The sequence below is a fragment of the Diorhabda carinulata genome, chromosome 6 (assembly GCF_026250575.1).
Source record: "Diorhabda carinulata isolate Delta chromosome 6, icDioCari1.1, whole genome shotgun sequence".
In the NCBI taxonomy this organism is placed as follows: Eukaryota; Metazoa; Arthropoda; class Insecta; order Coleoptera; family Chrysomelidae; genus Diorhabda; species Diorhabda carinulata.
In genome coordinates this window covers 29,345,670-29,368,160 of record NC_079465.1, presented here as the reverse complement: position 1 = coordinate 29,368,160, position 22,491 = coordinate 29,345,670, and the positions used below count along the sequence as shown (strand labels likewise).

The 22,491-nt window shown below is 34.0% G+C and overlaps 2 protein-coding genes across 2 annotated transcripts in view; one reads left to right on the top strand and one right to left on the bottom strand.

Annotated features, from left to right (window-relative positions):
* The window catches only part of LOC130895473 (purine nucleoside phosphorylase-like), a 320,652-nt gene that overhangs the window by 17,765 nt on the left and 280,396 nt on the right, over positions 1-22,491 (bottom strand). The gene's annotated exons all lie outside the window — the stretch shown is intronic.
* LOC130895821 (hydrocephalus-inducing protein homolog) overlaps positions 1-22,491 on the top strand; it is a 141,327-nt gene that overhangs the window by 70,412 nt on the left and 48,424 nt on the right. Inside the window, exons 35-46 of the mRNA XM_057803372.1 lie at positions 1,480-1,575; positions 2,501-2,619; positions 4,578-4,695; positions 6,513-6,799; positions 11,058-11,160; positions 12,134-12,452; positions 14,207-14,449; positions 15,596-15,863; positions 18,514-18,698; positions 19,299-19,547; positions 20,711-20,850; positions 22,062-22,275. Of these exons, the coding sequence (XP_057659355.1) occupies positions 1,480-1,575; positions 2,501-2,619; positions 4,578-4,695; positions 6,513-6,799; positions 11,058-11,160; positions 12,134-12,452; positions 14,207-14,449; positions 15,596-15,863; positions 18,514-18,698; positions 19,299-19,547; positions 20,711-20,850; positions 22,062-22,275 (2,341 nt within the window). The remainder of the gene's footprint in view (positions 1-1,479; positions 1,576-2,500; positions 2,620-4,577; positions 4,696-6,512; positions 6,800-11,057; positions 11,161-12,133; positions 12,453-14,206; positions 14,450-15,595; positions 15,864-18,513; positions 18,699-19,298; positions 19,548-20,710; positions 20,851-22,061; positions 22,276-22,491) is intronic.

Below are 22,491 nucleotides of genomic sequence, written 5' to 3'. Positions count from 1 at the left end.
TGCTATGGTAACGCAATATTTTATTTATGCTTGGAACTGGTCTTGGCTAACTAGATATCAATACATCTTCGTATAGTCACTTTGAAATAATTAATAAAAATGCTGTTATTCAATTTATATCTCCTAGATTTGGAAAGTTGGAAAAATTCTTGACACTTTCAAATTACAAAATATCTGTTATTTATTTCTGGGTTTCAGAAAGAATTTTGACACAATTTACTCCTGTACTTCAAGTTGCACTTCTGAAAACTTATAGGACGAGACGGGGTTTTTCAATAATTTTTCTCTCTATGCATATTGGAGTACCACCTCAGAGTTGTGTGTCAATATGGGAGACTTCCCAAACCGTCAATATTCAAATATATAAATTGGATGAGAAAATAATGATTCTAGAAATTGGCCTCCCCGCTGGCCAGACTTTATACACATTATTATTTTCTTTAGGGGCGTTAAAAGATGACGTTTAATCTCTCTCTCCGGTTGTAATGTAATAAAAAAAGTTTATCAGCTACAGGTCAGAGCAGGCTTCAAATTTCTGCGAATCTATAAGAAAAATATTATGACGATTCAAGGACTACAAGAACTGAATTGCAAATTGTCAAAGACATGTCTTGGTTATTCAACTTTTCCTTGAAAATGACAAAGAGAGAATATTTTTTTTAAATCAACTTCATCAAGGATAATTGACTAGATTGACCAACATTTTAATGAGAAAATTGAGGATATTTTACTCACGAGTTTCATACTAAAAATTTTCTACGTCCGTAGGCTTGAAAAAATTCGACTTTTATCAATTTTATTGAAGAAGAAGTTACTTTACTATTGGTACTTGAATTGTCAACATTTAAAGAGTTCAAAGATCTTGAACATTTACAATGTTGCTTGAAGTCGAACCACTTTTTGAAATTTTCACTGCGCAATCCATTTTGTTTTTTATTGAGTCGTCTACGAAACCCTCCGCAACTGTGTTGGATTTCCACCCACCGCGCTTCTTTAGAGACGCCGAAGAGCGTCGAAATATATGCACAGTGTAGTTTTTTGGATTAGATTGGTTTTGAAAACCCACAACTTGGGTTTTGCATTTTCCATTTCTATACTGCAAAAAGAAATTATCTGCTCTGACACGTCGAAAGTAATTTCCTAGAATTTTATCACTTATACTGTAACAAAAATAAGTCTTTAAACATTTAGGGTAGTTCGCCCCGGCCACATAGGGCTGCCAGAAATGGCTTTTCAGCGTCTGTAGGTATTAAGGTTTGACTGTGAAAAGTTTCATGACTTTTGAAATGACCACTTAAAATTGGTCACTGGCTCTTGGTCTAGTATGATGGAGAAGGAAATGAAGCTGAAAATGAGCGTGTTTATAAACCTTAAAGGTTTCATGGTTTCATATTTGTTTATAAAGGTAACATCCTTTTTTCTCTGCCAAAGTAATAGTCCTGTGTGGTTATGGATAATGAAAAACTTTTTCATTTGAAGGCGATGGTGATGCAACTGTGAAGAAGACAAAGACAAAAGGTTCTGAAGCTATGAAAAATGCGGAAGGTGCAGCACAAATCGCTTTAATAAGGAAACGTGAGTTATTCTATTTTATTGGAAAAAAATACTTGAAGAAACAATAATTAGTAATAATTTTATATAATCATTTTTTTAAATAAAACTGTTTTGATACGATAATGGAAAAAATTTAGTAAATTGTATCATAAACTAAAAGGTACCGGGTTGGTTGTAACTTTCTTAAGACCTAAAGGGATTTTCCATGTTATATAAGCAACTTCACGCACGTCCAATGGATCTTTGCCACGAGTTTTCCCGATAAATTGATCTCCAGGAGAGGTGACACGAGTTGACCTCTACTCAGCCCCGATTCAACACCTATGGACTTTTTCCTATGGGATTGTGTCAAATCTGACAAACCGAATTCGCTGGCGCAATTAAAAGAAAATATTATAACGAAAGCAATGTGCTTCAATATGAAACAAACATTTTTTCAATAAACTCCTCGCTTTTCTTAAAATGATCTATTTTTCATATGAACTTTCTTTTGAAACACCATATATAAAAGGAGTGCTACTTAAGTTTTGAAATATGGCAACACTGATGTGTATATGTCAAATCTGTCAATGTCATTACAAAGTTTGACATTTTTAAAGGTGAACGTATTCAGAACGTGTTTGTAACACGAATGCTATTGGAGTTGTTTACAGATACTTCTGAAGTGATGTGACATACCGTGAGATTTAGGCATACTTGGGCTATCGATTGGTGCAAAGAGATGCTGAAAGAATTCAATCGAGGTGCTTCAAAATATATCTATAAGATCGCTAGAAGGGATGAATCATGGATCTATCGTCTTTCATGACGAACCAAATCCAACAATAGTTGTGCTGAATATAAGACTTGATAGTGTTTGTCCAAATATACAAATTTTAGGCTGAAGACTTTTCCAATGAAATATTTACTTATTCGTGTATAATCCTGTATTAATTTATAATTCTAGAGGTCAGTAAGGATATTTCAAAGTTATTAGAAAGTCAGTTCGATAGGTTTTCCGATTTTCAAGATAACGCTCTGGAATTAGCTGAGTTCTGGGATAGACGACAAGGAATACTGATCAAGGTAAGGTTGAAATTTGTTAATCTAAATATGAAAATATAATTTTCTTCCGGCTGATATCATGCTTAGTACTTTCGTTACTTCCTAAAATTTAATCCTTTGTAGCAATTATATTCATCTTGATCTACGCGATCTGATGATACCACGATGTTATGTCTTTCCTGTGCTCTTATAGAGCGCGGATCCACTCAACAGATGATCACAACAAAACTGCTCAAACTTTTAGAAACGTTTAATACGTGGGTTTTTCCCACACAGCTGGATAAGCATATATCGACGGACTACATAGTATTTAAAAAATCTTCGTCAATTTATCGGAAAGCCAACTGCTAAGTTATTCCTCCAAGCAGAAAATTGAGCTCTTCCTTTTTTCCTCTTTTTACTTCTTTCGCTAGATTCGCCAAACGATTTTCGAGGGCGACCTGGACGCGGTGTAGTGTTGAGCCTGGAATCTCAAATGAACCTTCCAGCCAAAGATGATTGTTTTTTAAAGAAACGTCTTCCTTGTTATGGGCTTTGACCCATATTTGTTTTATCTCGGATTTAAAATGCGCAAAATCCTTTTTCACTTTTCAACAGACACGCTACACAATGTTAAATGATCGAGTTCCGACTTGATTTTCGTATGAAGCGCAACGGTTGAAAGGCGGGGCCGGGCGGGGCGGTGCGGGACGGCCTATTGTCCGTTGGAATGCCCCTTAACCACAGGTAGTCATTGTAGAAGCTTTCTTTTAACTTGTAGATAATTAAATTACCCGTATGTGGGACGGTCACGGTACATAAAAAAAACGTAATTAGTTCAAATAAAGAAGTCTAATAAGATGTGGTGAAAAAATAAAAATATGTAGTCCGACAAGTACAAATGACAATAAATTTACCTTGGGTCATAAGAACTATTCATCATAATGCAGTCCAAACAGTACAGATGTCGCCTTTAGCTTGACAAGATATTGTTTTGGCAAAGCTCCGCATTCACGTCTGCCCATATAGGATTATACGATGGGCCCAGTATAGGCCCGGACTTTGGCCAAGTGTGTACAACTCTGGTCCTAGCTTGAAATCCTTTATTGGCCCAGACTTGGTGGGTTAATATGGGATGGGCTGACCATAGAATGGCCGGGGCTAAGTTACCCAGACTTCAACCAGGCTTGGACCATTATTGGTTTGTCAAAGCCCGGTTTCTCATCGTTGGCCCAAGCTGAGCCACGTCGTTCAAGTCTGGAGGCTCTTACATGGGTTGTTCCAGTTTCAGCAAGCAGCATTTGATTCCTTCAAACAAACCTCAATGATTAAGTATGTGATTTAGAATTGTCAAATCAATGATGAAAACTTCTTGGTTCTCGTCTCAAGGAGTGAAGCTTATTCATCAAGTACTTGTACAGATATCGATGGCTTATTTCAGGAACTAGATATGAAGTATTGTTCTTGCAAATGGTGCTTGTTCATAACCTCGTCGAAATATAGAAATAATGGGAATTTAAAAACTATTCTAGTGAGACATCAGACACGAAGCAATGATTTTCCATCATGACAACGCTCTGCCCCACGTTGCTTTTCCCAACTATTTGGAAAACAGTGGATGGGAAGTTTTACCTCACCCGCCTTATAGCCCAGACCTTGCCCCTTCTGACTACCATTTGTTCCGGTCGATGCAAAACGCTTTCCAGTGAGAAAAAACGGTTTACATCAGAGCAAGATATCAAAAATTGATTTGTATCATTCTTGGCTGCCAAGTTGGCGCAGTTCTTTTGAGATGGGATCCACAAATTGCCAGAAAGTACATAGTTTCAGATGGGCAATACTTTGAATAATACTATTGTACATGTTTTCCTTAAATAAACGTTCAAATTTTGAAAAAAGCACCGCACGAATTAAGTTTTCAGCAGGATTTTTGTCGACCATTTATTCGAAATTATCGGACTAAGAATTTTATAAATTTCTAATTAATATGATTTTTGCAGCCACCTGCTGCAGTAGTTAAGCTCGATAAGAAACATAAGCGTAGATCCTCGAAAGCTAATTTATCACTCAACTTCACTCAAACAGTGACACAATCAACAGAAAATTCTAGAAATATCGGTAAGACAATTTACAATATCCTATTATCTTAATATCTTTATTAATGTGATCCTTACAATCCTGGATGATGAACATATATTCTTTCCAATGTCTGCAACCCAAATAATTACAGTTGAAGGTGCAAGTAGTTACTTTTTCAAGTTTTTATATTATTTGTTACAACAGGTTTTGGCCTGCAGCTTTTTTATTATTAGTTGCTTTCCGATTGATTAAGCATTTCGTGCACGAAATCGCTTTGTAAATAAATACAATTACGTTCTAAATAAATACAATTGCATTCTAAATAAATACAATCGCTTTGTAAATAAATACAATTGCGTTCTAAATAAATACAATTACATTCTAAATAAATACAATTGCGTTCTAAATAAATAAAATCGCTTTGTAAATAAATACAATTGCGTTCTCAATATATACAATTACATTCTAAATAAATACAATTACGTTCTAAATAAATACAATTGCGTTCTAAATAAATACAATTACGTTCTAAATAAATACAATCGCTTTGTAAATAAATACAATCGCTTTGTAAATAAATACAATTGCGTTCTCAATATATACAATTACATTCTAAATAAATACAATTACGTTCTAAATAAATACAATTGCGTTCTAAATAAATACAATTGCGTTCTAAATAAATACAATCGCTTTGTAAATAAATACAATTGCGTTCTAAATAAATACAATCGCTTTGTAAATAAATACAATTGCGTTCGAAATAAATACAATTGCATTCGAAATAACTACAATTACGTTTAAATAAATACAATCGCTTTGTAAATAAATACAATTGCGTTCGAAATAAATACAATCGCTTTGTAAATAAATACAATTGCGTTCTAAATAAATACACTCGCTTTGTAAATAAATACAATTGCGTTCTAAATAAATACAATTACATTCTAAATAAATACAATTACGTTCTAAATAAATACAATTGCGTTCTAAATAAATACAACCGCTTTGTAAATAAATACAATTGCGTTCGAAATAAATACAATCGCTTTGTAAATAAATACAATTGCGTTCTAAATAAATATTCACTTTGTAAATAAATACAATTGCGTTCGAAATAAATACAATTGCATTCGAAATAAATACAATTACGTTCTAAATAAATACAATCGCTTTGTAAATAAATACAGTTGCGTTCTAAATAAATACAATCGCTTTGTAAATAAATACAATTGCGTTCGAAATAAATACAATTGCATTCAAAATAACTACAATTACGTTCTAAATAAATACAATTGCGTTCTAAATAAATACAATTACGTTCTAAATAAATACAATCGCTTTGTAAATAAATACAATTGCGTTCTAAATAAATACAATCGCTTTTTGTAAATAAATACAATTGCGTTATAAATAAATACAATTGCTTTCGAAATAAATACAATAGCGTTTCAAATAAACATAACTAATCACGTATTAAATAAATATGATAAAATTATTATTATAATACCAAGTTTAAAATCGAAAAAGTGTTGATACAAAAGTTGTAGATCTTCTTAACACCTACAACTTTGCCCTTTGACTTTTTTCTATAGGAGTTGTAGTTTCACCAGAAATCGAGACAAACCGTTTTTTACCCTTAAAAACTCACCCACTCTTTCCCTTCCCGACCTCATATCGCCCGTAAATTATTATTTCTCCCATTTTTATTATATTCTCCTCCTTATTCGATAGTTTTCTTGAAAATTATCGACCCTGTTGCACTAATACAATCCTTTCTCTAAAACATATCACTGATTATGTAATTTGAAGCATATAGAAAAATACGTGACAATGATTTGATTATTATCTTTTAGGTATCCCGATAATAATTATCAATAACGCTACCCCACTCAGATATAATGACGATGTCTCAGAAATCGTTAATAACTTGTTATCATCCAATTGCGAGCTCAAAACTAGTTTGGAAGAGTTGAGATGTTCATCTGATGTTATCTTAAAAGAAACCAGCGTCATGTATTCCGTTTTGAAAAATATTAAAAGATACAAGAAAGTAAAATCAAATCATTTCAAAATAGAATACTGTCCTTTGCCTCTAAGCGATTCATTTGAACCGGATATAACCTCAGACTTAAATACACAGGTAAGATCGTTAATATTTCAACAATTTTTTGGGACCCTAAGATCCGTAAACCCTGAAATATACCATATATATATATTACAAACTAGGTAGATGATTCCATTTTGAAAAAAACACGATTACACAAAAACTGTTGCCTTGTCCGACAAGTAAATATTTCTATTTTCAATTTCCATCTGTGTCCTCGAAGCCGTTTATCAGTGTCCACATTAAATATGTTTCTTAAATTTAAAATGCGACAGGTGATTATCATTTCCCCACGAAGACGACGTTGTTCAAAGGTCGGTAAATCCATTATGTTTAGTCTTTCTGTATAACTAGGTCTTGTACGCCCGAGGGATAATCTGGTTGATCGACGATGAACTTTTTTGAGAAGATTTTTATCCCGCACTAGTATGTATGTCTCGGTTTGTTTTTGCCTAAGTAAAGAGCTGCATTAAGAGGCAACATCCAGTCTAAGCACCACTTAGAGATCGAATCCAAATCCTCTTGAAGATTTATATGAAGAGATGAATCAGCGAATATTTTCGAATCGTCGGCATAGAGAACTTTGTTGCATTGAATATGAAATTGGAGGTTACTTGCGTTTATTATAAATAAGAGAGGACCCAGTACCGATCCCTGTGGAACACCGCTTAATACGAGTTTCTCAGCTGAAAAAGAATTTCCCATAGATCACCTCGTATGCCAAGATGTTCCAATTTATACAGTAATCTTCGTTTTGGCACTCTGTCGAATCTTTTTGTTGGAAAATTAACTTTTTATTGTGTTTATCAGTATCTAAGGCCCATTTCTCTCATTCCAGCTAGCCCGATCTGTTTTGCACTGTTAAAAGCTTCTTGTAGGTCTAGGAAATCAGTGTGTACTTCTTTTGTTTTGTTTTTATCTTTTGATTTTATGATCTAGTGCATTATGTTCTTTTCTAAGCCCACTTTGTGCTTTGTCTTCTTGATCCTCTACTAGTTTCTGTAACTTCTTTAACATGTTTTCTAATCCATTTGGAAACGATGCTTAATAAAGTGATGCCTATGTAATTTGTGCAGTTTTTGGTATCTCTTTTCTTGTGTAATATCCTGGTATGTCTTGCCAATTTCTCTCTCTCTTAAAATTTTCAATGTATTCTTGTTTGCGTTAACTTTTTTAAGAAAATTTCTGTCGTCATTTTATTTTTTTTTTCTGTTTCTGTCGATGATTGTTGTATCATTCTTCATCGAGATTGTTAATTATACTTTTTACTTCAATTTCCATCGTATCCTTGTATTTTCCAGCTATTGCCAGTTTACCTTGATTTTGATCACTATCTAGTGATGTTATCGCCAGTGATAGTGATCGCTATTTATCTCTGGTCCCATTTCTGAAGTTCACTATAAATTATACAAATACAATCCATCTATTGATACGAAAGCATATTATTTTATACCAATATATTATTATTTATATATTTTAGTACGCGTTATGGCCCGCGCGGGCATTAAGGCACGCACGGGCATTAAGGCGCAAACAGTATACTTTATTGACGATATATGAGTTTACGTTTGTACTCTGAATGATGCTGATAGCTAAATATATCTGAATCTCAAGTTTTTGTTATAAAAGCCTTCCAAAATTTTCGAAAATTCATTTTTCAGGGTATAATTTCCTCAAAATATGTTCCAGCAACTGGCGTTTCTACTGTGGGTACATTTCTTCCAGATTCTGATACAAGGGTTGGCAAAAAACGATGTTAATAATGATCATTTCATACCAATATATTATTATTTGTATACCTCATGGTTTTTAGTACGCTTTATGGCCCGCGCGGGCATTAAGGCACGTACGGGCATTAAGGCGCAAACAGTATACTTTATTGACAATATATGAGTTTACGTTTGTACTCTGAATGATGCTGATAGCTAAATATATCTGAATCTCAAGTTTTTGTTATAAAAGCCTTCCAAAATTTTCGAAAATTCATTTTTCAGGGTATAATTTCCTCAAAATATGTTCCAGCAACTGGCGTTTCTACTGTGGGTACATTTCTTCCAGATTCTGATACAAGGGTTGGCAAAAAACGATGTTAATAATGATCATTTCATACCAATATATTATTATTTGTATACCTCATGGTTTTTAGTACGCTTTATGGCCCGCGCGGGCATTAAGGCACGTACGGGCATTAAGGCGCAAACAGTATACTTTATTGACGATATATGAGTTTACGTTTGTACTCTGAATGATGCTGATAGCTAAATATATCTGAATCTCAAGTTTTTGTTATAGAAGCCGTCCAAAATTTTCGAAAATTCATTTTTCAGGGTATAATTTCCTCAAAATATCTTTTAGCAACTGGCGTTTCTACTGTGGGTATATTTCTTCCAGATTCTGATACAAGGGTTGGCAAAAAACGATGTTAATAATGATCATTTCATACCAATATATTATTATTTGTATACCTCATGGTTTTTAGTACGCTTTATGGCCCGCGCGGGCATTAAGGCACGTACGGGCATTAAGGCGCAAACAGTATACTTTATTGACAATATATGAGTTTACGTTTGTACTCTGAATGATGCTGGTAGCTAAATATATCTGAATCTCAAGTTTTTGTTATAAAAGCCTTCCAAAATTTTCGAAAATTCATTTTTCAGGGTATAATTTCCACAAAATATCTTTTAGCAACTGGCGTTTCTACTGTGGGTATATTTCTTCCAGATTCTGATACAAGGGTTGGCAAAAAACGATGTTAATAATGATCATTTCATACCAATATATTATTATTTGTATACCTCATGGTTTTTAGTACGCTTTATGGCCCGCGCGGGCATTAAGGCACGTACGGGCATTAAGGCGCAAACAGTATACTTTATTGACAATATATGAGTTTACGTTTGTACTCTGAATGATGCTGATAGCTAAATATATCTGAATCTCAAGTTTTTGTTATAAAAGCCTTCCAAAATTTTCGAAAATTCATTTTTCAGGGTATAATTTCCTCAAAATATGTTCCAGCAACTGGCGTTTCTACTGTGGGTACATTTCTTCCAGATTCTGATACAAGGGTTGGCAAAAAACGATGTTAATAATGATCATTTCATACCAATATATTATTATTTGTATACCTCATGGTTTTTAGTACGCTTTATGGCCCGCGCGGGCATTAAGGCACGCACGGGCATTAAGGCGCAAACAGTATACTTTATTGACGATATATGAGTTTACGTTTGTACTCTGAATGATGCTGATAGCTAAATATATCTGAATCTCAAGTTTTTGTTATAAAAGCCTTCAAAAATTTTCGAAAATTCATTTTTCAGGGTATAATTTCCTCAAAATATGTTCCAGCAACTGTGGTATTCCTCCATCCACCATGGCGTTCCAACTCTGGGTATGCTTCATCCAGATTCTGATACAAGAGTTGGCAAAAGTCGATTTAAATAATGACCAATGTCCTTCTCGATGTTAGAAATCCGAAATTTTGCAATACAAGGAATTTTCTCAAATTTGTTCCTTCCAACAGGTTGTACAATACAGCGGCCTTATCTATTAGGTCTTTTTGCTATGGTTACAAAGTAATATAATCTATAAGCTTCCAGCTCTCCATTTAGTTTCCATCAGCTGTGGTGAAAACTCGTTTTTTGTCATTTTTAATTTCTGGTACCAACAAAGATCAATCTTTCATCTTCTACGTAAATGCAAATATATTTATAAGGTCCTGCCACTGATCTAATACATCAAACAGTTGCGTTAATGTTTTCTATAGCACATCCTGCCTGAAAATTTATTATATCCTTCATCATATGAGTGTCTAGATTTTCTCAGTATCATGTTTTTTTGTTATCTTTTCAGCCTTCCTCACTATTCCATCGGAAATTGTTTGAAGGTTAAAAATAGTCTTTTCTGTCTATAAAGAAATTCATTCCCTCAAGTTTTGAACTGGAGAAAGCTCGTCTGGTTTCTGGCTTCGCTACAACCCACAAGTTTTTGACACCGACATCTCCCAAATAATAATGATCCTTCTTTATCAAAAACGGTTCAATTGGTGTCTCATTAATACATTTTAGCACAGTTTTTTCTCAATTTTATTCTATGAGTCCTTAGTAATAGATTTTGAGTTGCATTTTCGGTTTTTTCCACCATTTCGTCGGGTATTTCCATTTTCATTTTTGTCTTCAACACGAGTACTCATCTTTGTAAAAAACAGATAATAATAATGTCGGGATAACGTGGCAGGTAGATTGGTAAATCAAATTATATATTAACATATTGGTTTACATTCCTCTAGACGAGTATCGCCACTCCTCAAAGCTCGGGAAGATCCAAGAAGAAAAGAAAAGGAAGCCTCATTAGAAGTGACCGTTTCGGAGACATTGAGAGTCGATCAAAAAGTGAGGAATATTTTCAAAATTAATTCCAATTGCTATTGCTAATTATAAATAAAATAAGAGTTTATGACACAGGCAGTTTTTCGGTTTGATGGTATGTCTTCTTTTAGTCCGAATATGCTTCTATCAGGCAAAACGATGGTTCAGATGGTGGCCAAGATATCTTGGTCGGTTACAGTTGGTGTGCATACGTTATCCATTATTATATATGAGCAGGTGTTATGTCAATTGGTAAATGTCATTTGAGTTGATTTTGTCTCCTTTACTTTACATTAAGTACGCTTTGTCTTCAGCTGTTTAGAGTGGGGTTTCAAGAACATTACCTTGGGGAATACCGAAGTTAATTTGGAAGAGATTTGATTATTGGTCGTTGAATTTGGTAGGTAGGATTCCACTAGAAGGAAATAGTCATTGGATGGCGTTCTTTTCAATTTATAAAGTACCAGACTTTGTAGAATGCTTGAAAAATGTCAAAGAATACAGTTTTGCAGTATTTTTTTCTTAGAGACCTTTTAAAATTTCTCTTACGATGGACTTAGGTCGGGTGGTGAAGTGGTTGTCTGGAAAGCGTAACTGATAGTAGATCTGCGTAAATTTTCTTTTCTGTAGCTGTAATTTTTCAAAAATTTCGCTTACTGATGAAAGGAAGCTGATGGGTCAATGAGATGTTACTTCATTGTATCCCTAACCCGTAGAAGAGTACAGCTTAATGAGGATGGAGTTTAATTTTCAGTACCAGCTTGAATCGTCTTCCAATAAGCATTATCAGCCATCCCTTTTGATTTCTGGTATTGTAAAATAAGTAGTCGACGTGGTGTTCTGAGGTAATACCTGGTACAGAATAACAGCTGGATATTTGGCCTTGAGTTGCTGATCTTCCACGCGTCATACCAGTAATCGAATCGGTTAAATGGTCCGAGTACGGATGTAGTGTAGATATTGAATTTACATAATCATAATGTTTCATTTTTCTTAGTTCTAGATGTCAATAATTCAGCATTTTCGTTGCGAATCATTAATCCTGGAGAAATAATGAAATACGCAATTTCATTCATACCAACGAGTTTTGGCGAATTTTTTCACAGTTACCGGATCGAAATAATGGGTTATAATAATCATTGCTTCTTCGTCAAGTGTTGCGCTGTTTCTGAATTACCCAGAATCGATTATGAACCTGAAATGATGTTCCCGAAATGTTTGCCGAGTGTACGAGAAAAGCCCGTCTATGAAAATTTCGTATATATCATTGAGGGGGATGTTTTTGATTTTGGATCAATCCTTCTGGCTACTTCGAAGTAAGTATTGGAATTTTTTCGATCATAAAGTACATTTGTATCACTATCTATTTATTCATATATTCACAAGGTTATACAATATTGTGTATATAGTAGTGTGATTGTAGTAGGGATTAGTACGGACCCTCAAGCAGGTATACTTTATTACTATTGTCAGTTCTATTGTGTCTGTTGAATAGTGAAGAGTACTGCGCTAGTACCTGTTTTCACTGGATACCGAGATAGAATAGAATACTACCAAGCGCATATTAACCTCTTTGTTATCGGAATACATTGACAAAGGTCTTCTTTTAGTTGTCTCTCCTCCATTTTCTTCGTGGTGTTCGACTCCTTTTTGTCCCGTCCTCCAGATCGATGTCTTACGCCGTTTCTACAATACACATACATTCATTTTTTTTACGTTCACTTGGAGGCCCCATTTCTCCTACTTCTCGAGCCAAGCAAAGTATAAAGTTGCGAAGCATCATGGATCTATGCATATGATCCCGAAACTAAACAAAAATCCACTATATGGGTTTTTCTAGACTAGCCACGAGCCAAATCGGACAGAAGTTGTTCGCGCACGAAGAATAATTGGACAACTGTTCTCTTAGAACAAGTTAGAACGATCAATTCTGAATGGTATGCTAGCATTGGTTTGCCAGAAATTAATGAAACCAATCGCAGAAGACGAATCATTCTCCACCACAACAATGCGAGCTCTCACACATCATTTCAAACAAAAAAACGTTTTTGAACAGTCATTACATCGAATTGACGCGTCATCCACCGTACAATCCTTGTTTGGCACTCGATGATTTCTTCTTCTTCCCGTAGATCAGAAATATCTGGACCTAAAGAAGCATTTGATGCATTCAAATCAAATATTTTGGTTGTACCAAAACATTTCCGGACCCAATAATGCACATTGGCACTATCCTCATCATCTTGAGTAGTGCCTGCACTTGAAGGCTACGATGTTGATAGGAGGACACAAATGAAACACCACACTGGATGGAATAGTATATATGGCTCAAAATCTTCTACCTTTAGGCTCCTCATTAGTAACTGCACAATTACCATATCGGTGCACGCTCCTGACAAAATTTGGTTGCTATCCAGCGTACCGTGGAGAAACTCATCAGGACACATTTCAAATTTATCGTATCGTGGAAAGTATTTTGAGTAATGGAAGTGAAAATGTGATAATAAGGCAGTATCCTCAAGGATGTTTCTTAATGCAACTTCCAATTTCGTTAATATAGCTTAACATAGTTGACCATTTCTATATACCATAGAATGACGATGGGCTAACTGATTCTAGCTGTTTCAGTTAGTTAAACACTTTCTTTCGGATCTCTAAACATAGCTTCCTGACCAGGATTTAGGATTACGGGTGTATTAGAATCATATAACACTTTATCAAAATTTGATTGTAGTTATGGTGCGGGAACGGTGCATTTCAATTTCAATTTTTGAGCGCGCTCTAGCGTCAAAAGCGTAAGAGCTGTGAAATGTAGTAACTTTTGTTAATTTCAACTTTGTGCAAAATGATTTTGATAAAACAACATTTTTATTCTGTCATATACGTCAAAAACTAGGATTGGTTCAAAAAATGAATTTGCAGGTCACATTTTTGCCCGCAAAATTCATGTACAGTGAACCAAATAACATCGGGAAAATCTAAACTATAGCAAAACTTTCCAATGAGAATCCTAGCGTTCCCAGTCTATAGATGATATTCCATTTCTGTAGAAAGTATCTTCTTATTTCAGGACTCCTGCATATGAAACCGTAATGCATCTAAAGAACACGTCTGGAATTGCTTGCCATTTGTATCTGGAAATGGACGAGCTCTCACAATTCGAATTAGATAAATATTCCATTATGATTCCACCAGAAGGGGAAATTGCTGTTAAACTGGCTTGCACGGGGACCAAGAAAGGAAATTTTCAAACTACGCTCTATATGACAGTTGCAAAAAATCCAGTTGTGTACGAAGTACAGCTCCAAGCAAGGTAATAATAAAAACTAGTCTACAAAAGACATAATAGAGTGTCTCGGAACCCCATTCGAGTACTTCATCATCATTTCATGATAAGAGGGCTGATGCCTGTATTAATAAACAATTTTATTTACAACCCAATCACAAATTCATCAACGCAACAGCCATAATAACTTTGATAGACTTCAAATCAGTTGAACATTCACAATAATCTCTTAATTTAGCCTCTAACGCTTACCACTTGTTTCAAAAACTTTGCATATCTATAGATAAAGAAATGAAACTCGAAAACGGCTGGACCGATTTGTGAGTGACGATTACCGATACTGGTGATCCTTTGTGATAGTGACATTTCAAATTATGTGTTTTTACAATTTACGATGCCGAGGAGAAGACGAAATGACTTTGCTCGTCGCAATCAATCAAATGTGCGAGGATCTACCTCACGTGTTAACCGCACCGATGGCCAGAGAGAGATAGAGAGACAGATGAAGAAAATAGTCAGAATTGCGAAAAATCATAAAGGGAAAATTTAATGGAGAAGATGTCTCGATACCGATGATTCCAACCGATTTACCATTCGATTCTAAAGGTTAAAAATTTCCGGTACGTCTGGCCTATGCGATAACCATAAATAAATCGCAAGGCTAGTCGTTGGAAGTTTGCGGAATCAACTTGGAGTTTCCCTGTTTCGCGCAATAACAAGTTTATTTACGCACCGTAAAAAAAAAAAAAACTAATTGAAAATAATAATAATAAAACTTCATTCATACCGAGCATTTTTTTTATTTATCGATTGAGGCAGTCCGAAGTCTGCCTGGTCAGCCTGGTTGTACAATTTTTGCTTTGCCTTCGTGTAATAGGTTGGAGTGTCATAAATCAATGTGAAAGGTAGAAGGACGTAGATATACTGGCCTCTCCTAAAACGTGGTATATCGGGTATTGAGGAGGTTATAAAAGAAGGTATCGGTCAGTCAGGGGTCGAAGGATTATTGTTTTACTGAGGAAGTTGTTGGAGGAAACGGTCAAAAGGTTACTATACGCTAAAATTATATTTTCGTGTTTTATCACATGCAGAAACCCAAACATTTCATCTATATCGTATTAATTATTGTCATATCCATATGATTTTTAAGTAGATTTCTGAATCATCTTACAGAGTATGTCCCCTGGAATTCACTATTCTACCAAAATCTCTGATATTCGAAAAAGTACCTTTGAATTATACTGTAACAAAAACCATTAAACTTACCAATTCAACACCGAGAGATTTACAATGGAAAATTGATCTTTCCCATGATTTGATGAGAATGTACACATTTTCAAATACGGAAGGAACAATTAAATTCTATTCAACGGGAAAAATTATTGTTGGATACACTCCAACCTCGGAAGAAATTAATCCAAAAGTTTCTATTTACATACAGGTGAGTAATCACTCATTTCAAAAATAATATTCTTTTTATATAATTTATCAATCCAAATCTATATTTTTATTCAACTCTTATTCGTCTAAGTAGACGTGGAATTAATTTCCAGGTAGATATCGCGGTTTCTTTGAAAGCACGTTAGAAACCGTTCATCTGAGACGATGATCACCGCAGACTGGAATTAATTATAATTTCTATCGTTCAAATATGATTCTGGGAGATCTCGATATGCTGGAATTTCTTTTTTTTTTGAATATTTCTAGTGAATATCCCTTTTAAATGCCTCAAAACAAATATAAATTTTCATTGTCCTTGTGCTAGTTGCAATTATTGATTGGTAACGACAATAATTTCATTAAAAATAAAATAGAGCTGACACAACATTACTACGTAAATCAAATTAAATGTCTACCGGATGAGCGACTCGATTATACGAGGTCTGGTTATTAAATAAAGAGACTGGTTACGAAAAAGGGTTTTATAATAAAAATTATTCTACATTCGAATGCTGCCCTTGACATTGTCGCATTTCCTGTTTCTTAACCTTATTTTGATGTACAAGGGACAGATTTCCATTAGACGAGGACATTATCGTATACGTAAAAGTCTGTTTTAAAAAGAAAAGCGACTACGTGAAAGAGTTTAAAAGATTTGAGCACCGTTGCACTGAGTCTATAGACTTAAAAAGAGACTATGCTGGGAAATGAGAATAATCACGAAAATAAATCTATTCGGACAACTATACTCTATTTGGAAACAGCGTAGAGTAATAAATACAAAACCCTGAAATTTTTAGTACGGTACTTTACGTTCAAAATTTGGAATATTCAAATATGCCAATGACTGGACTGAGAAATATTTCCCCATAATTGACCGTACTAAAATGTAAGCGGGTATCTAGATAATCCGAATGGCCTTCCTTTTCTTACCAAAATTGAAGGATATCTTTATTTCTCTCTCTATTTTAATACTTTCACACCAACCGCTGAATCTCCCCAAAAGCTTCGTTTAGTAATATTCTAACGTCCTTTAATTTGAATGTAATATTTTTTTGTATTAACCAATTAATAATGTCTTGTTTTCTACATGACATCGTAGATAGACTTTCAACTTGTCTCGAGTGGTAATTGGCGTTGTCAAGAACAATTACAGATCCCGCTAGAATAAGATCTAGCATTTGTAGGCCACCATCAACAAAACCAATATGTGTTACTATTAATCGTCTGCATTTCCCTGATAGTCCCTCCAAGAAAGCTTGTCTAAAATTGTTAACCGTTTCTACTACAGTATGACCCTCGTTAACACAAGTCTCGTTCAAATAAAAAATAGTTTTTCCTTCTTCCAGCAGTTTCTTAATCGTCCGTAAATAAGATCTTCTTCAACTGACGATTTCTTCGGAATCTTTAAAATATGAATGTTTACGTTGTTTTCCCAACAAAAATTTAGTTCATGTAGAACCTGCCAATTCTGCTGATTGGTGTCCATCCGTCTTCCAAAAAGAAGGCCAAAATTTTATCAATAACTTTTAAAAAGTAAAATGAGTGCACTTTCCTGCGGATTGCATAATTGTAATCTTCATCGATGTAAAGGATGATTTGGTCTTCCTGAAGGAGACTTTGGACCACTTAAACATCCACTTGTATTCCTTTCTTGAAGAAGTTTGCAGACCGTTGGTTTTCCTAGACCTGTCATCTTCGAAGTACTTGTTAGATCATCCACACTCACTGAAGGATAACAGATATTTTAATGCACCATATACATTTAAAGCCATGGCTTTCTCGTTAACAGTTTTGTAAACGTTTCTGTGTCAAAGACTGAGGCAGAAATGAAGTTGTGTATTGGGAATTTTCTTTTATAAAACTTTTCCTTAAGCTGAACCTTGTCAATAATCATTTAAGTATACCTCATATTTTAATATTTTATTACCATCTTGCAAAATGTACCTAATTATCATTTATCCCAGAAAAGCATTTTACAAATCGTTTTCGAATTAACCTGTCTGGTAAATAAATAAATTTCTCAGAAAATAAATGTTGGATTCATTTGCTAAGGTTTAATAAAATAAAATAATAAATTGTTCTTAAATGTGACTATAGCAATGTTGGCCAGGAGAGGGATTCATTTATTACTCTACACTCTTTTCGAATGGAATATAGTATGTGCAAATAATTCTGAATCTAGATGCCAATCATGTATTGAATTTCAGTCAGGTCCCTTCATTAATTATATACCCTGTAACATATCAATTTTGTTTTATAACTTTGATATCGGAACTTTTAATTTCTATGATCATCAATAACAGTGAAATTTTTGGCTATTTGATAATCCTGTTTACATATGTTTCAAACAATTACGACGGAGTCTTCAACGCTTATTTGTAGTATTTATAATCCTTATTAACAGTATCATCACTGACGAGCTTTGATGGTGTTTTTGTCGACTTTCTATAAACCTTTCAATGCATTCCAATCTATCGATACCCAATCACCGGAAGTTAACTCATAGTATCACTTACCTATTAACAAAAAAATTTTACAACTCACATAATTCATTTGCTTCATTTTTCCTACTTTCCTGAACCTACAACATCCATGGATCGAAAGCACACAAGATGAAGCCACTAAATTTATTTTTGAAATTGTTTTAGATATTTGATTTGAGCTGCTCGGACAAAGTTCCTTTCTCGACAGAAGCTGTAACTTTGCAATCGGATTCGGTAGAATATGTACTTAATTACCAAGATCACATAGATTTTGGAGAAATAAAAGGAAAACTCCAGCATACTGCTCCACTGAATCTGATAAATGGAAGTAAAACTTTTATAAGTTTGCAGTAAGTATTTTAAAACAGTTTTATTGTTAAGAGAACCATAGAAGAAGAGCCACAAGAGAATAGAATTATTTCCTGTAATTTCTTAGACCTTTTATGTTTTTAAATCGTCTTGATTTTAGGTCTCTTCTGTTAACAGATGCTCTAGGCCGGTCCTGGGGCGGTAGTGTCGTTTACGAGCTTATCGCTACGTCGTTGTATCCTTATCGCCATTGCTAACCGCAGAGGCCGATACGGGAGCAGAAGTGATGATGATTTGATGAAGTTGGGTGTCGCAACAAACCGAAAATCTATCAAAATAACTACTCCATAATCTTTCCAGGCCTTACGGTAGTCATCCCACTTCTGAAGCTGTAAACTTCTCTCTTGGATGGCCAGAATAAATTCGAAAAAACTTTTCCAAAATGATCTTTATTTTTATTGTGATTACATCTATCTGACGTAAGTCTCAATCGGTGTTACAAACCTAACCTCTCAAAATTCCCTTTCTGGAGCGCGAAATTCGAATTAAAATATAAAAATGCTTACAAAAGAAAGAAATTTGGTCGTAACTTAAAATTAAAAACATTTATACATGAACTTAATTAATGTGATTTGTTTCAGAGTTGAAAGGATTCAAGATGATTTAACTCACGAGTGGGACAAAGTCAGCTCATTCTTCATAGTTAAAAACGAAACGGAAATTTTGCAACCACAGAAATCATCAGCGGTAGCTTTTGTTTTCCACCCTACCAAAGAAATAAAATTCAATAAAGTTCCATTGTTTCGATGCAAAATTTTAGACGTTAATAAACCAGATGAAGTTGTCAGTTCCTTCGACATCAAATTTTCCGCAGTAGTTTATTTATCAAGGTATCGAAATTTTGTCTAAATTGGTTAATAACAATGAATGATGATGAAAAAGTTTATAATTCTCCATTATTTATTTGTTTCTTCAGTGTAATTGGAAAAGTTTCGGATTTTATGCGTCGTTCAAAAAATGTTGTGTACGCCGCGGCTGAAATACTACTTCCAGTCCTTGGCATACAAATAACTATTTTGTCTCACGTCCACATTCATTCCATAAACTTTGTTTTGTCATTATTGAAGCGTAGACCTATTTCTTCTGCTGCTGGTGTTATTAGTTGTTTTGTAGCTTCTTCAAACTCTTTTCTGTTTCTAGCTATCAACGTCACGTCATCAGCAGGAGCTAAACATTGATGAGTTTCGTTAAACATCATGTTCTTTCTGCTAAGTCAACTTACTACTTATTTTGTAGTCCCCTAATGTTGTTGCATCCAAGTGGAGGATGTACATACCAGGAAACATTATTGAGGATACATTAAATTTTCGACAGGTATCATATCACTTGATTTCCTCATGCATTTCCACTTCCTGCTCCGGTTGGTTCCGTATTGGTGTATAGTCAACATAAACTTGTTGACATTTATTTTGATTGGAATCAGTTTGGATGGTTTTGCAAAATGTTTGAAACCGTTTCTGGACTTCCAAGTATTACAGATCACAGAAATTTGTCATTTAGTTTTTAATTGTTTGTAGAGGAGATACTAAACCATGGGATTCCTTCAGTTTTATAGAAAAGTCCAGAATCTAAATCTTATCAAATGCCTTGGTCACGTCCTTGAATACAAAAGTGCAGTACGGATTTCTTTCAATTGCCTGGTTATTTTTGACATGTATTGAGTGGAGTGTCTTTGTCAACATCAAATTTTTGGAGAGAATTCACAGATTGGATCTAGATCTAGATTTCGAACATTTTTGGAAATCATATACTAGTGATTTTGTATTTTCGACGTTGACGTTGATTGTTGATTTTTTAAAATTCATCTTCTTTTAAAACTTTTGTTGATGTTCGATAATTTAAATTCGATTAGGACTCCTTTAGGTCTTTTAAGTAAAATATAGAAACAGCCTTAGAGTATTTAGACATGTTATTGATCTTGCATGAGAAATTTTTAAGTACATTCAACAAATGTTATGGTGAATATTTGCTAAAACACTAATTTGTTTCGTAGATTTTCCTTGTGTCCCGCCACAGATATTTATTTTGGCGCCATAGATCTTTCTCAGGACAGAACACTGCTTCTGCAGATTAAAAATATTGGAAAATGTCCATTCAAGTACACTATCACTGCTCCTGTCAAGTCAGAAAAAAGTGAGTAGATATAGGGCGGATTTTTATTATTGAGTCTAGTTCCGAATTTTCTAAATTTTCTAAAATATCGTCGATTTTTATTAATCATACTAATTAAAAGGATTTTAGAACGATTTTTGATCGATCTCTTACTGCGCCAGCTCTAGCTTTTTTGCCGTCCCTTTAAACAGTTTTTTTTTTTAGTCAGAGCGAAAGTTTAAGATTAGTAACGTATTTACAATAATAATTTTACAAAATTTCACCAGAAACTACGAAAAAAATTTATAATATTTTTACTTTTATTGGACTTAAACTTTTGGTCCGCAGTGCATATATTTATTTGAAAATAACAATGAAAAAATGATTTTAGATTATAGAAAAAACATTTATTTCATAAAATAGATACTATAATACAAAATTAATTATCAAATAATACAAAACAGTACATATAATACTCCTAAACAAGTACATTCTACATTACTGCATTCTACTACACGCAACAAGTCCTATGAGTGAAAAAAAGTTACTATTCTCACGAGTTTCATACAAAAATGTTTCTACATCCGTAGACTTGAAAAAATTCGATCAGACTTAGTACATCACCAAAAGCCACTTCTTAAGGTCAGCACAGGTCTGATATGAAAATGCCAGCCGGTTTTCCCGAACGAAAAAATGTTTCGCTTGGTCATTTTTTTTGAGTTTAAAAACAGAAATAAATCGATGGAAATTGAATAAGACAGATAAATCAATAAATCTTGAAGTATTTGAACTAATTTTTCTACAAACAAAGCACATGAATGAGTGAGTACATTATAGTGATGGAACAAAACTGGTTCGATCAATAAACCTTTGAAATTTCAAAATACTGTGGACATGACCCGAAAAACTTCCGCTTCCTTAAGATAATGAGTTATATCTAATGGGATATATCGACGGAAAAAGTTTCTTGGATTACGTTTGAACATATGCGAATTTTTAATGTTAACGAGCTTTTGATCAGCACTAAGCAAAATCGCTGCAGCTTCTCCAGATACTACCTCACATTCAAAAAATTTTTTTCTTATTTACTCAATAAAAAAATTATTTCTCTTTGTATGAGTATCAGAACTAATACATCTGACAAACTTATATAAACTTTAGACTAACCATATAATCACAGTAGCATAAGTTAACCTCTGAATTTTCACTGACTTGTCCTCGTACATTTTTTGAATTTCAATTTTATTTTTCAGAGAAAAATACTGATGCATCAAAAAGTAGTAAATCAAGTAAAAGTTCCAAATCCACCAAATCAAGCGAGAAAACCGACAAAAGCAATAAAACGGGCGACTCGAAGCCTTCGAAAGGATCCAAAGGAACAAAGGAGTCGAAAAAATCGAAAAGTTCCAAATCTAAAGATTCAAAGAAAGTATATTCTACAACGTTTTCATTTCAAGCAAACTTAGAGTTTAATTCTTTCCACTTTGAGGAATATAGATTCGATTTCTAGTTGAAAATATCTTTCCACGACAAACTAAATATCCTTTTATACCCATTTACCATGTGCTTTACCAATTTTTCTTGGTATGAGTGGTTCACAGTCTTTGGTAGAATTTTATTGCCGAAGGATCTCCCGAACAGTTGTTGATGTCTGTTAACTCTTTGCAATCCACTGTCTTGACC